Genomic DNA, 14,310 nt, shown 5'->3' on the forward strand with positions numbered 1-14,310 from the left:
CGAGTTTCAAGATTCTTACGTAGAGACACGTGATACAACTGGTGCACATAAAATGGAAGTTTGGAAAATCGAAGCCGACAGACTTTCTAAAATTTAACGTACGTTCGATGAACGAATCGAACGAACATGAATAGTCCGAAACTGAATTATCGAATCGAGCAATTGCTCGCGTTTAAATAGCACTTACCTTCTAATCGAGTGACGTTCCTGGTGACTTTGTGGCTGTTAACGAGCTGCTCGCGCAAATGAGTCCTCTCGCGATGTCGCTGATAATTGCCGATAACGATCGTGGTCGTCACCAGCACGAGAAACAACTTGGGCCCCCAGGCCGGTCTCATCGACATCGTCCTCCGGTTTTCGCATCCCCCGAAGCTTCTGATATTTCGCGGCGTCTGTTGATTTTACCGGGCCACCGACGGAAACCCAATCCCAGCCGTTTTGCTGTCTCTGAAATCCAAACAGCGGCTTGAAAGTCCAACAGCGGTAGCCATCGCGGTGTTTCTTCAACGTCTAAAGGAAAATTCGCGGAAGCGAATATCCGATGAATACGCGTTCCCGCCAAAAGCGGCGCAGTTTATGTACTTTGTGGAGAAAGCGGCTTGGAAATTGATATTTGCCATCTGCGTGTTTGCAAGATTTTTGCCAGCTGATCTTAATAGACGAAGGAAGTTGATACGGTACCGAGGCGAGTCTGTTGGTCGAGAACTGCGGGAAAATTCGGAACTCGGTTGAATCACCAACGACGCTAGTTTGTCCATTTTCCGGAATGAGTGGAGGACCAATATTTACACGATGAAGACTTTCTACGACTTCTGGAAAATCGAGATAAGAGACGGATGGAAATAATACGAGCTGGAATAATTAGTACAGCGCGGATATTTGCGCAGCGTAAAATATGTAAAAGAACAGGCGAAATTTATGCGCATAACGAAATATTCAGTTTTTCGTTTGCGAAAATATTCCCTATCTACGAAATAAAAATTGCCGCAACTTTGTGATGCAAATTTTTTTTACCGTTGCTCCGGTTTATCGAAAAAAAAGGAAGAAAAAAAAGGAAAAATGGCATTCTACGGCCAAAAGATAATGGAAATATATATTTCAAACGCTTGTCACATGTTTAATTAATCGATCGCGCAATCTGTGGTTTCTCGAATACGAGTTACGCTTGTTCGATATATCAAGCATCGGTATGAAAACTGTAAATTTCCGCTTCGATACAGATCAATAGGAATATTATTTTACAAATGTAGGTCAGACTAGAATATTTTCATTTTGTAAAATTTGATACGAAACTCGATACATCGGCACGCAAAGTATAATTGCTCTATTCGTTTCAGACACTGCGTTACGTTCAAACGAAATCTGCTCGTAAACTAAATACCGTAACATATAAAACGATGCAAAGTAACAGATCGTGCGAACGTGTTGATAATATCAAAACGACCCAAGTTTTCGTCGAAATAACAATTTTATTTGGCAATTTCGTCGACAGCGGAAATAGAATGAACGTTTTATCGAAACGATGAATATGGCGATAGCGAAAGGCTCGATTACCGATGAATTACGTCATAGAACGCTTTATCATAGTCAGATAACTATTAACACAGGCAATCATACGTAGTTGGTAATAACGTTGTCGAGAATGCAATAATAACTTGGATTGCGAATGGAAGTGCGTTTGGCGTATGATTCGGTTCTCATTGATCATAGTTATGGCTCGATTCCCTCTAGATGAACGTGAATTATCGGCAGAAAGCCTGCAATGATGGATTAAATGCAATCGTCGAGCGAGATACACGATTTTCAGGAATATTTTCACGAAACGGTAATACGCGTGGTACGTCGGTTCGTTGTACGATTTAATCCGCGTAATAAACATTTGTAGCCGACAGTCAATTTGCATTTCGTTAGCGAAGAAAAATTACACAAGATGCAAATGGAAAACACCAGCTTCTCGCGTGTAATCCACTGCGCTCTTTACCGTGCAACGCGGTATAAAATTTCAGCAATCCCTGACAATCTACTTGCGCGCACATGCTTCTGCACGATCTATTCCATACGAGATAAGCTGCTCCTCGGTGCAGTACTTAGAGAACACGAATGCAATTTCGCTGCCGCATCTCGAATCGAATTTACGGTTACGTTTACAGCTACGAGACAGGCTCGTGTCGACGGTTGAACGAATCTTGTTGCTGTAAAGATGCGACACGAGTGACTCTGTATGGATGTTGATCGTCGAGCGAATCTGAGACCAAAATGAAAATACAGCGGGGAAGAAACGCGCGAGTGGACGGACGATGGAAGCAGACATCGATAAAGTTCGATCGAAACAGCGCTAGTTTTATTTATCGTTTTTAGTTTTATATCCTTACAGTACGTAGATTATTTGCCGATTAATTGAAAGTAACGTTCAGGTTTTTCTAAACAGCTCGTATTTAATTGCGTCGATATCTATTTCCACTATCTGTATTCGACTGCACGTGTCAGTGTGATGCATTAGATACGACGCGATCAACGCGACAAATTAACTTTTGGGTCAAGTAATTTTTCAAGCGCGTCATCGTTTGACACGAGCGGCCGATTCTAAACGATTTTTCGCTAGCGCGTAAATACTGTCAAAGTCTCGTTTCGAAAAGCCACGATCATTCAAAGCTTGTAAAGCGACGAACAGAGGGCAGGGACGGGAGAGACGGCAGGAGGCGGCAGCTATTCTAACGGAGATGTGATCAAAGTACGAATGCACGCCATTGCATGCACCCTACACAGATGGAAGTATCCGTCGATGCACCGCACAGAACATTCGGCAGCCCGACCGAGAATGATCTATTCAAGCATCCAGGTCGTCGGCGTATCCTTTTCATCCCCGTGGCATCTCGAAAAATCGCTGAAACTCCGTGCAACTTGGTCGAAGATCGACGCGAATTTCGCCGACCAAGAAACACCTATTCTTCCTTTGACACGTTCGCGAGAAAGTTTGCGAGAAAGGATCAGGGTTTCAGGGGTAAATGCGTCTGCCGATATTTCGATGCAGGGCAAAGGATCCTTTGCAATCTTAAATTTAAGGGATCGTAGGTTAGAAATTAGCCGGAGTATCGATATATCCTACGATCGTTTGAAAAGTTGCTTATAGAATTGCATAACTTTTTGTTATTTACTTACTACGAGTTACGATATGTCGACTGCCAAGTCCAAGCTCTTATCTAGTTTGCATTGCTTGACTCGAACAAGAGCGCACGGTGTACTGCGTTTGATGTTTAAGAAGGGACACGATATATTTTCCTCGCGTGGAATGCAGACAAATTAAAGGCAGAAATAAAGATCGTTTAAGATCAGAATATCGAAGAAGATGTCTGCAGGTTTCTTAAATTTCGGAGAGACTTGTCCGGAAATTTTGATTGAATTTCTCCGAAGCATAAAGATTCGCCAGAATTATCATTTGAAAAGAGACTGTTGAGAATTGTGGATCTTAATCGCCGAAATAAAAGTAAAACAACGCTAAGAGTACACTTAGAATTCATATTAAATAGTTTTAGATTTATTTAATAAACGATTTCCTGGATCTTCGTCGATATACGCGTCTCAGCATCTTCCATATCACACTGCCAACGAAACGGTTGCATTCGTCTGTTTTTCCAGACGTTGTGCACGCATACACTCATATTCACATACGTGCGTCACTACTACGCGGCTAATCTAGTCTAGCACACAAAATTATACATATCTCAATAGAGACAACGACCGTGATTAATCATGGATAACATGGGATAATTGGCGTGTTAGAATTTAATCTTGGAATTAAGATTAATAACCTGTGGAAGACACAATGTTTGTGTTGAAATAATATAATCTGATATTTATTAAACAATTAGTACAAGAATTATAAGTGTGTGTTCTGGAATGTAGACAGTTGGCTAGTTATTCACAGACTGACTGGCTTAGTGACCCATGGCTCTTGAAAAGGTTTAGAACCCTACTCTCTATGCAGTAATGAGTGCGACCTGTGTGGGTGTCTGTGTGGCGTCACATGTGCCACAGAACCTTTCTAGTAGCTTCTCGACGTGCCCATCGAGAATGTTCCATCCATATCCTCACGTTTCTTCCGGCGTTTTTTGAAAAAGCATGCACGCGCTAGCCGCCGTGGTGCATCTCACGAACGCACGCTAGTGGGGATATCGCTGGGCAACGAAGGGAAGAGAATCCGTACGATCAATCACCTCATCTGCATGCGATTGATATCGTTGTATTCCAACATGGCGCTACTTATAGTTGTTAACGATACTTAATATAATGCCATTTATGTAATTCGCATTTACACACCGGAAGTAGAATCGCGTTAAACGAACGTTCCTTTGAAATTTTCCGTACAGTTATTCTTTTCAATCGCATCTCGTTCGTGTGATCCGTGCAACGGCAAGACCGAAGCGAATTATCCCGGACAGCGTTGGCGAACGATAGTTGAAAGACGTTTTACGTTTCCTACGTGAAGTTTAACTGGCATTTATCCGGGAAATTTTGAAGCGACGAGACTTCGTTTAATCGTCGTGCCGATCTTTATCGCTTCGTCTCGACCAGCTGAGAGAGAGAGAGAGAGAGAGAGAGAGAGAGCGAAAGAAAAAGCATGCGAAGAACACAGCCGCTTGGCAACGTAATGAGTCGCGCGAAAAGCGTCTCGACTGTTGAAGAAAATTCAGAAATGTATAGGGATAAGCGCAGTTCCATCCATTTAATTACTGGCTCGAACATCTTTTTTGGGATCGTTGAATAGGTCAACAGAGTGAAAACCGCGCGCGAGAATAACGAGGCGAGCAACCGGTTAAAAACTTAACAACGCGTCTTATCTTAGAACGATGTTTCGCACTCGACCTGTCTAGTCGTGGGCATCGATTATATATCTATTCTTCGTTGAAATATCACCGACTCGAAATATCTGCGGCTAAATGTCACGCTCCTATCTGCATTTGGTGGACAAGCGTATCTATCAGAATAGCAAGCAACCGGTTCGAGGATACTAAATGTCGCCGGTCGTTGAATAGCACCATTATTATTCGAAAGCAAGTTACGTGAATCACGGCGGATTGATGGTTTCCTTAATTGTTTATGCCAACTGTCCGATTTTACGTAAAACCAGATGTCCTAGTATTTAAGAAGGGTGTTATGTTGTATCTGTTTCGAACGTTGTATTCGAATTTGACGCGCTGTTACCGCTGATCGGATTTTTCTCATCTACAGTGGCTACGAAAATTCGTAGTATTCGTGTTGTAATTATTTTCCATCGAAGCGTTCTTCGAATGACTGGAAATTTATTACAGTCGGATTTAATTAATTATATCATACAAATGAAATGATAAAAGTAACGCAGTAAGCTATATACACGGTAGGAAAATATTTTATTAGGTTGCCCCAAAAGTTTCCCTATAAGTGAAATAATAGATGCGCGATATTTTTTATTTTATATTATTTTATGGATTTATGTACGATCCATTTTATTCTATTGCTACAAAATGGATCGTAATTCGATAAAATAATATTGTAGTGTCGTAACTACTATAATTAATCAGTTTATTAATAATAAATGGATTAAACAGAAAACAATGGTTATTTAACACGAAGTAATCGTAACAACGTATTATAATTAATTAACAACTCTCGTCAACACAGATTCAACTCTCTCTCAACACCGCTAACAACGCTATCTCGACAACGCGATCCGCACTCTCTGGCTTCTCAACTTATACTCCCTTTAATTCGTTTACGTCTCTTAGCAACGCTTTGCCCTTTGTCTTATATCTTTTGTTTAAGCTCCACCATGCACACGCTCAGCAACTGCTTGTTTATAATTCACAGAACACCCCCCTAGGCCCCTCGTTCACGATACTGCAATATAAAACAAAAAATATTGTGCATCTACTACTTCCTTGTAAAACGAAAGGAACTTTTCGGACAACCTAATACAAGCGGGAGACGATTTTCTATTTATACAAAGAATAGATGCGAGACACGAAACAAAAGCGTTTTATTCGAAGCTTAGTTTTCATCCGAGTACGGGTAGAAACCGTGTACTACGATATGTGTGATGGAACTGTTACATGAGCGTCTCATAAGCTACAATTACGAGGCCAGTAATATGTGGCATGTTACAGACCCACAACGTGACACGCACAGTCGTGATCCTAACCAAACTGTAACACTTTGATCTAATTTCTGACAGCCATTCATGTAGCAGTATCCGCCGATCAGTTGCAGGATAATGAAGGGATGACGAGAGAGATAAAGCGTAATTTAAGATCGACGTACGTAAACTAAATACATTTGATCCTTCGCTGTATATACGATACGCGTAATACATGATATAAAATACAAAGTATTATTTCACGCATCGTTCGTCTTTTTTCGAAATATCTCGTCGTGTCTTTTTATATATTTTTGCCCTCTAACTTGATTCCACCAATGGATAGGAAAGTGACAGTATCGGCCGTATTTCAAGGAACAGTGTTGAAAATTGTGGATCTTAATCGCTGAAATAAAAGTAAAGGGACACTAAGGTTACACTTAGAATTCATATTAAAATAGTTTTAGATTTATTTAAGAAACGATTTCAAGGATCTTCGTCGATATACATTTGCACGCGTCTCAGCACTCTCTTTGTCTCAGCATCTTCCATACCACACTGTCAACGAAACAGTTGCATTCGTCTGTTTTTCCAGACGCTGTGCACACATATACATTCATATTCATATACGGATGTCACTACTACGCGGTTAATCTAATCTATAATAACACACAAAATTGTACATATCTTAATAAACAGACTTAGAAAATTTTCGTCCCATATACCGATTTTACGGTAACATCAAATATTGGGTTGGAAACTAAATTTTTTTTTTTTATTTATTGATATTTACAATCAATTCTCGCATTGAGAATTTTCAGTAATTTTTTCTGGCGTGGCGCAGTGACATGGCTAAATATTTATAATAAGTTAATACTTATTATAGATAAGTATAATTTGTAAGTAAGTATTATAAATAAGTAAATATTACTTAATTTAAATAACTAATTGAATCTAGCGTTTAGGTCTAGCGGGTAGTGTCACTTCAGCCTGCGGATTTGGTTCGACGTATCAAGTAATCCAGTAATTAGGGGGTTTCGATGTTTGTTGACTCTTTTGCTATATCTGTCGCTATATTTTGCCATTTCCTCTTTGACTGTTGGTATCTTGAGGTCGCGATGTAGTAGTTCGTTGGTGACATACCAGGATGCAGTTATAATGGATCTTAGCGTTTTCGATTGGAAGCATTGAAGTATTTCAATGTTGGAATTACTTGCTGTTCCCCATAGTTGGATTCCGTAGATCCAGACAGGTTTTATTACGCTCTTATAGAGGGTAATTTTATTCCGTGTGCTTAGGTTGAAGCGTCGGCCAGTGAGCCAAATAGAATGTTTTGAGTTTGTCCTTGAGTTGCTTCGTTTTGTCTGTGATGTGATTTTTGCAGGTTAATTTCCTGTCCAGGGTCATGCCCAGGTATCCGACTGTATCCTTGCTAGGAATTGTTGTATCGTTGATGGTGACCTGGGGGCAGGTTTGTTTTCCGAGCGTGAAGGTTACATGCGTGGATTTCTTTTCATTAATTTCGAAGCTCCATTTATGAAAGCACTTTTCCATCGAGTCGAGACATCGCTGGAGAGTGGATGAAGCAATTATCGGGTCTGCGTGGCAAGCTAATAGCGCTGTGTCGTCAGCAAATGTTGCTATTGTTATCTCTGTTGATATTGGTAAATCGGCAGTGTAGATGGAGAACAGCAGGGGTCCGAGGACACTACCTTGGTGTATGCCAGATTTTATTGGGAAAGTGGCGTCTAAGTATTTAAGGAAACTAAACGAATGCGGATTTTGTCAGTACTATCCAATGACAAAATCCGCAATCACTTAGTTGCCAACCCAATATACGCATAACAGTTTTACGATTAAACTTTTTCGTAATAGTTGAAAGGTTTCTCCAGAAATTATCACAAAATTCCGTCATTTATATTCTCAGTATAATAAGTTCGTGTGTCTCGAAGCGTTTTATTTCTGGGATTAACACGTATAGAGGCGCGAAAGCTTCAGAAACGGGGGAAAATATCGTTTGCGTAAGTACGAGGGGTTCGCTGTTCGATGTCAATTCGATTTGCAGTTTGCAGAACGATGGACCGTTAGATGGAATGTGGATTTCCGGACAATGAAAAAGCGATGGGAAAGAGAATAGCGATCGCGCCACCTTTTTCGCGCGAGTTTCGTGTATCGCTTGAATGGGATTCCCATTGAGAAAGTTGGCGTAAACACGCGAGTTGAATTCTCTTTCGCTTCGTTCGTTTCGTGACGAAACAAATTAATCGCGATTCGCTGTTTGAGCGTTCTTTTCCGAATAAATTTCACGAATAAATATTGTTCGTTCGGGAGTACGCGAAACCTTCCACCGTGATTTAAATATGAACTGAATTGTTTGCCATCGAAGAGTTTAAAAATTTTACATGGATCATCGAATGGTGAAACGGCTGAAACTCATAGAAAAATATTTAATTAAAAATTTGAATTTTCTTTACCGTGTAGAACACCCATCAACGAGGTAAACAAAATTAACAACTCTGTAACACGAAACAGGTAAAAGAACGTTTTTCTATATAACGGTAATTAGTCATGCTGGTTATAACGCTTTAATTAACGCTTTGTGGTAAGAAAAGATGTTTCTCCGTTTTTCCTTTCTTAGAGTTTATCGTTGATCGATTATCGTAGAAATATTTTTCGAAATTAAACGACCGATGAGCTATCTTTTTATAGAAGAAACAGACGGCGGAAATGCATGCTTATAGAGTAAATGTGGTAAAGTTTAATGCAAGGGTAGACAACGTATGCAATGAATGTCGATAACAGGCTTCTTTTCCAATATTGCTTTCTGCTCGTAACTTTTAATTTATTGTAACTGCTTGCTTAAAATAGGTCACACTTTGGCGTTTATATAGCAGCTACGGACACGGTTTCTTGCAATTAATGTCAATTTATAATCCACTATCATGTATTAATACACGCGACCACTTGCTCGTAACAAAGAAAATTTTTCTCTTCGGAAAACTTTGCATTTTAAATTGCTATATCCAATTTAAGATGATGGATCACTTCGATGTAGAAGTTTCTCCTCAGCTTTGCCTTCATTAACTAACTTGTATTCTTTGAAATAATTTACTTTATTACGTAAAGTATCGTTTTGCTGTTACAGGGAATGACGTTATTAAATAAATAATAGATAGTATAACAAATATTATGGAAAGCTTTAATTTATAGAACAATCGAACGATATAGAAGGTAAATTAACGGTTGACTTTTAACTGACATAGTGCACGTAACTATACGGTTCGTAGGAGGAAAATTTGATAATTAACCTTCTTTTTTATTAATCGAATTTCTTTATTTGCCACGTCAAACGGTTACTTTCTGTCTACGTAAATCGGCCGATCGATAGAAATCGACCAGGTTAATTCGCAATTTATAACACGCGTGAAGCTGTAGATGTGCAGTAAGGAACCGATCTCGTAGCTGTTCTCTGTGGGACGGCTGCGTGCACGTTTTCCTAGTGGAAACACGGGACAATTAGAGAGTTGGGTGGGAAAAAAAGGGATTACAAGTGGAAAAGGAATGGGAACGTGACGTGGAGTTGAAATTAGACAAACGGTAAACGCTGCCGTAAGCTGATAGAGGAGAAAGAAAGGAGGTCAGCGTGTAACCGAGACAGAAATTTAAAGACAGGCGGCGAGAGCTTAGGAAATATGGAAAAGAGGCTTGCAGCGTTTGAACCGCTTGACTGAGAACGAGAAAAATAAGTGAGCGAGGCGATTAGAAGGAAAGGTTCGACGAAATAGCAGGGAAACGATCAAAAGTGGACAGAGAAAGGCGCGATACCGGTTAAAATCTCCCACTTGTTGAGAAAGTAGGTCGTTAAAGAACCATTCAAAATGCAAAGTTGTAAAGAGCGTTTGCATAAAATTTGAAACTTTGTGAAACTTTTTACAAAATGCCATGCTACTTCTAATTAGGATGATTCGAATCAAACGAACACAGGTTTTCAGCTTTTCAGGCGGTCAGCGGCGGTTATCGAAAATGTATTATTGTTTTGGATAAAATTTTTGTGACTCCCGCGGATAAACAACACGGCGAATATTACGAAATGGAATTAGCACAATAGTGAGCTTAATGTTTCATAAACATTCCATATAGTTGCTGAAAACTTTCAGCGGATGCAACTTTCCCTTCTCAAGCTGAGCAATTATGGAAATACGCTAGAAGCTGTAAACTACCAACATTTCATACACACGTACACACACACACACACACATATATATACACATATACAGAAACCATTTTCATTAAAATTAATGCATTAAAATAATACCAACGGCGGATCAGTGTCATACATTTGCGCTAAGCACGAAAACGAAAAATTAACAGTGAAAAATATTATGGAAGATAGAAATTCAGTTAAATAAAATAGAGAATAATATATTGAAGGTAAGAGATTAAGAAAGGAAATAATAGAAGATTAGGACGAGGACGGAGATAAATAAGGAAAAAGATGAGAAAAGGAAGTGGAAATAAGGGAAATAAGATTCAGGCTTAAAGGATGGAATTAGGATACGCGATGACGTTTTCCAGTTTGCACGAGATTTCGCTGTAACCGGTGGTGGTCGGAAACGGGAAACCGCGACTTTTCCAGCCGAACAACCGAGTCGTCGCACCGTTTTCGTCCTAAGATATGCACGCGCCTGGTTAGCATCGTTAGGCAGCCGGACTATTGTGTCCGCGTAATAAAGTAAATGCATTTGCAATGCAGAGTTTGTGGTTCTTACATAAGCAACTGGAACGGTGCATTGCGCGTTCTTCGAGCGTACGCATCGAATTGCGACGTCTTTTAACGAAGTTTCGCGTTTCTTCGATCGAACTTGCGTCTTCGTTCAGTTTCACGGGCAGCTTTAAATCTGGCACGTGCTGTCGAGTGATTTGCGAATTCTTGGATTGCATTGTGAAGGAAGCAGCGTTGGAAATCCAATTTCGAGATTGAAATTTGAAGAAATTTTGTAGATTGAATTCTAGAATTATATTCTGACGTACAGTGGCTCGCGAACCTCTTCAAACGCTTATTACGGAATTTGTTTTCGGTATAACGTAACTTTTACGACATGTAACGTCGCAACGAGACTCGACCATCTTAATCGCATCGAAGAAATTCGAAGTCAATTAAAAAATGCGTATAGAAATCACGACGCGTTTATCGCAGATATGCAATTAATAAAAAAAGTCAATTATGATTTAATAATAGTGTAATAAGGAGGTAAGAAGATAGAAATTTTATGGAAGCAGAAACGTCGCGAATTAGGAGTTGTTTTGTTCCTGTAATACGAGAATCTTTGCGGGATAAAGCATTGGTGTAGCTCGTTTGTTGCAATAAAGCAGACAGCATAAACGCACATGCGTAATAGTTGATGTAACGAGAAAAATGAAGATATAGAGGTCTTGAATAATTTTCAGTGTTCGCGTCCACAGAAGAATCTTGTTTCGTTGACGCATCGTTGAGAGACCCGAGAACAAGCCAGCAACAGCCGTTCTAATTACATTGATTAACTTCATGCTTGAAAGGTTAATTCGAGGAAATTAGTATGGCAAACTGGTTGAGCTTATACCGAAGTCTCGTCACGTGTCGCAATTCGTTGATTCGAGTTTTGAAGATCGAAGACACGCGAGAACTTTTCGAATATATTTGAAGAAAGCAGGGAGAACATTCTAAAACTAGCGAAGATTGAAAAACTTGGCAGCGTTAGCGAATCCGCCGATAGCGGAAATTTGTTATTCCGAGAAATATCGAAGATCGATGGAGTTCAATCTTTTCTTGGAAAGTGAAGCTTATTCTTCTCTAACGATCAGGATCATCTCGATTATAAAATTCATCGATAATGGTCACTGGTTATCCGAAAAATATTTTATCACGTACCAATATTTTCTAATAATTTCATCCTTTGAAACATCCTTTCAAGATCCGGTAAAATCATTGCGTTCCATCGAAACAAAAATTATCTTCTTCCGTGAGAAGTTACAAAATAATCGTCATTTGTAGTCTCCGTTTTTCTCGATTTAAAGAAAGCTGTTAATACAGGCGGATAACTCGTGAAACAGCGACTCTGAATTATTAAGAATCAGGACGCGCGATAAGTATCCTTCCATGAGTCGCGACAAAATCCGCCAACATTATCTTCTCGGAATGCGATAAAATCCCTCCTTGGCACGGTTCCTGCGATGAAAACGCAAATACGACGGAACAATAAACAAGCGCGTGTGTACATGTAATAGAAACGTAGTACGTGAGACTTTAAAAGATTTTAGTCCGAGTAACGGCTTGTGGTCTTTTCGGATTTGAGAACGGAGTACGCTCTGGGAAGCTCGTTTCGTAACGATATTTATGACGAGGTTCGCTCCCTGCGAGGGAAATCGTGAAAACGGGGCTTAAGCAACGGTGGAACCCTTCTGTAGTCAGGAAACAAAACGGTAAATAGGCTAGTTAATGTTGTTTTACGAGACAGATGAAATCAAACGTCTAATTATGTCAGACATAAAATAAAATTGCCAACGAGAATAATAAATTTGGGATTTTATTAACGAGGAGACTCGAATATCGTAGGCACGTTAATAACGAAATAGCAGAATATTGTTGTTGAGAATTTTGGATCTAATAGCCGAAATAATGGCATAGGAACACTAAATTTACACTTACAATTCATATTAGAATAGTTATATATTTATTTGATAAGCGATGTCAAAGATATTCATCGATACACACTTACACGCGTCTTACCTTCTTCCATATCAGATTGTTAACCCCTTAACCTACGATTTACGTTCGAGAATTTTGGGTCGAAAACGTAAGCAAGCTATTATACAGGGTGGTTGGTAACTGGTGGCACAAGCTGAAAGGGGGTGATTCTACGAAAAAGAAGTCAAAAATATAAAATAAAAAAATTTTTTTTTTCAATTTTTCCATCGAGACAACGATCTACAGTGAGATCCGTTATAACGAGACGCGATAAAGTGCACGCCTACCGAGCGAAAATTCAAAGTCGATTTTCTCGAGAACAAAGCCTCGAACGAAAAATTTTTATTCTATATTTTCGGCTTCTTTTTTCGCGTAGAATTATCCCCTTTTCGCTTGTACCACCAGTTGCCAACCACCCTGTATATTATATTTGGCCCGATCATCGTACCACGGGCTATGCCCGTAATATTTACGTTTGGTTCGATCATCTACTACGTAGTAGTACTACTATGCCCGTAGTTGTAGGTTAAGGGGTTAACCGATTGATCAACAGTTTACATTCATTTGTTTTCGAGACGCCGCGCACAAAAATACTTCCACACACTGATATTCACGTACAAGTATCACTACTACGCATCTAACCTGGTCTAATACATAAAATTATACATATCTCAATAATTGTTATTAACGAAATGAGAAAAAATATTCGGGATGAGGTCCTAATTAACATGAATTCAGATTTGTTTAAACTTTTGCATACGAGGCGAATCCGCGTTCGTTGCGACAAGAATAATTGTTAAAAAAAGTTGGCTGCTTATCTGACAATTGAAATTGCTGGCATAAACCATCGGTGTGTATACAGCGGTTAGATTACTGTTGCAAATACATTTTGTTTGATAAAGCACTCTGCAGACAAAACCGCATAACTATGCTTCCATGCAAAAGTAAATGTTACCGAAACTCGGACAAATTGAATGCGCTTTAGAGACAGATATAGCGTACCAATACATCGCACGTGCGAATAGCAAAAGAACATAGATACTCGTAAGTTTATAAGAATGAAAAACTGTCGACGGTGTATGAAAAATATTTTGCAATCGAGGAGAATAAAAGACGGTAAATTCCAAAGACAAGAGATTGATGAAATTAATGAATTATTACGATGAATCGTTACCAATGAATCAAAGAAAGTTTGATACGAAGAAACACGATAATTTTATAAAACAGATTAATTTACACTTAAAGTATCTAATAGTGGAAAGATCAGTTACAAATTTACAGAAACAGTAACTTCGAAAAGGTACTTCAACCTTGATCATTTCTTACAGCTGCGAATAACTCAAACCAAATTTCCAACTCGGACGATAGCTTTGATGATGGATAGCGTTTCCCACGGTGAATACGTATTACTTCGATATCCACAAATGTGACGATAGGGAATCATAGCGAAATAGTACACAACAAGTGGTTGGAAAAC

At 39.3% G+C, this 14,310-nt stretch overlaps 1 protein-coding gene across 1 annotated transcript in view; it reads right to left on the bottom strand.

Annotated features, from left to right (window-relative positions):
* The window catches only part of LOC100749246 (zwei Ig domain protein zig-8-like), a 108,109-nt gene that overhangs the window by 63,373 nt on the left and 30,426 nt on the right, over positions 1 to 14,310 (bottom strand). Inside the window, exon 2 of the mRNA XM_003490424.4 lies at positions 188 to 447. Coding sequence (XP_003490472.2) covers positions 188 to 344 — 157 coding nt within the window. The 5' untranslated portion in view covers positions 345 to 447. The remainder of the gene's footprint in view (positions 1 to 187; positions 448 to 14,310) is intronic.

Source organism: Bombus impatiens, unplaced genomic scaffold, assembly GCF_000188095.3.
Source record: "Bombus impatiens unplaced genomic scaffold, BIMP_2.2 scf_0436, whole genome shotgun sequence".
NCBI classification, from domain to species: domain Eukaryota; kingdom Metazoa; phylum Arthropoda; class Insecta; order Hymenoptera; family Apidae; genus Bombus; species Bombus impatiens.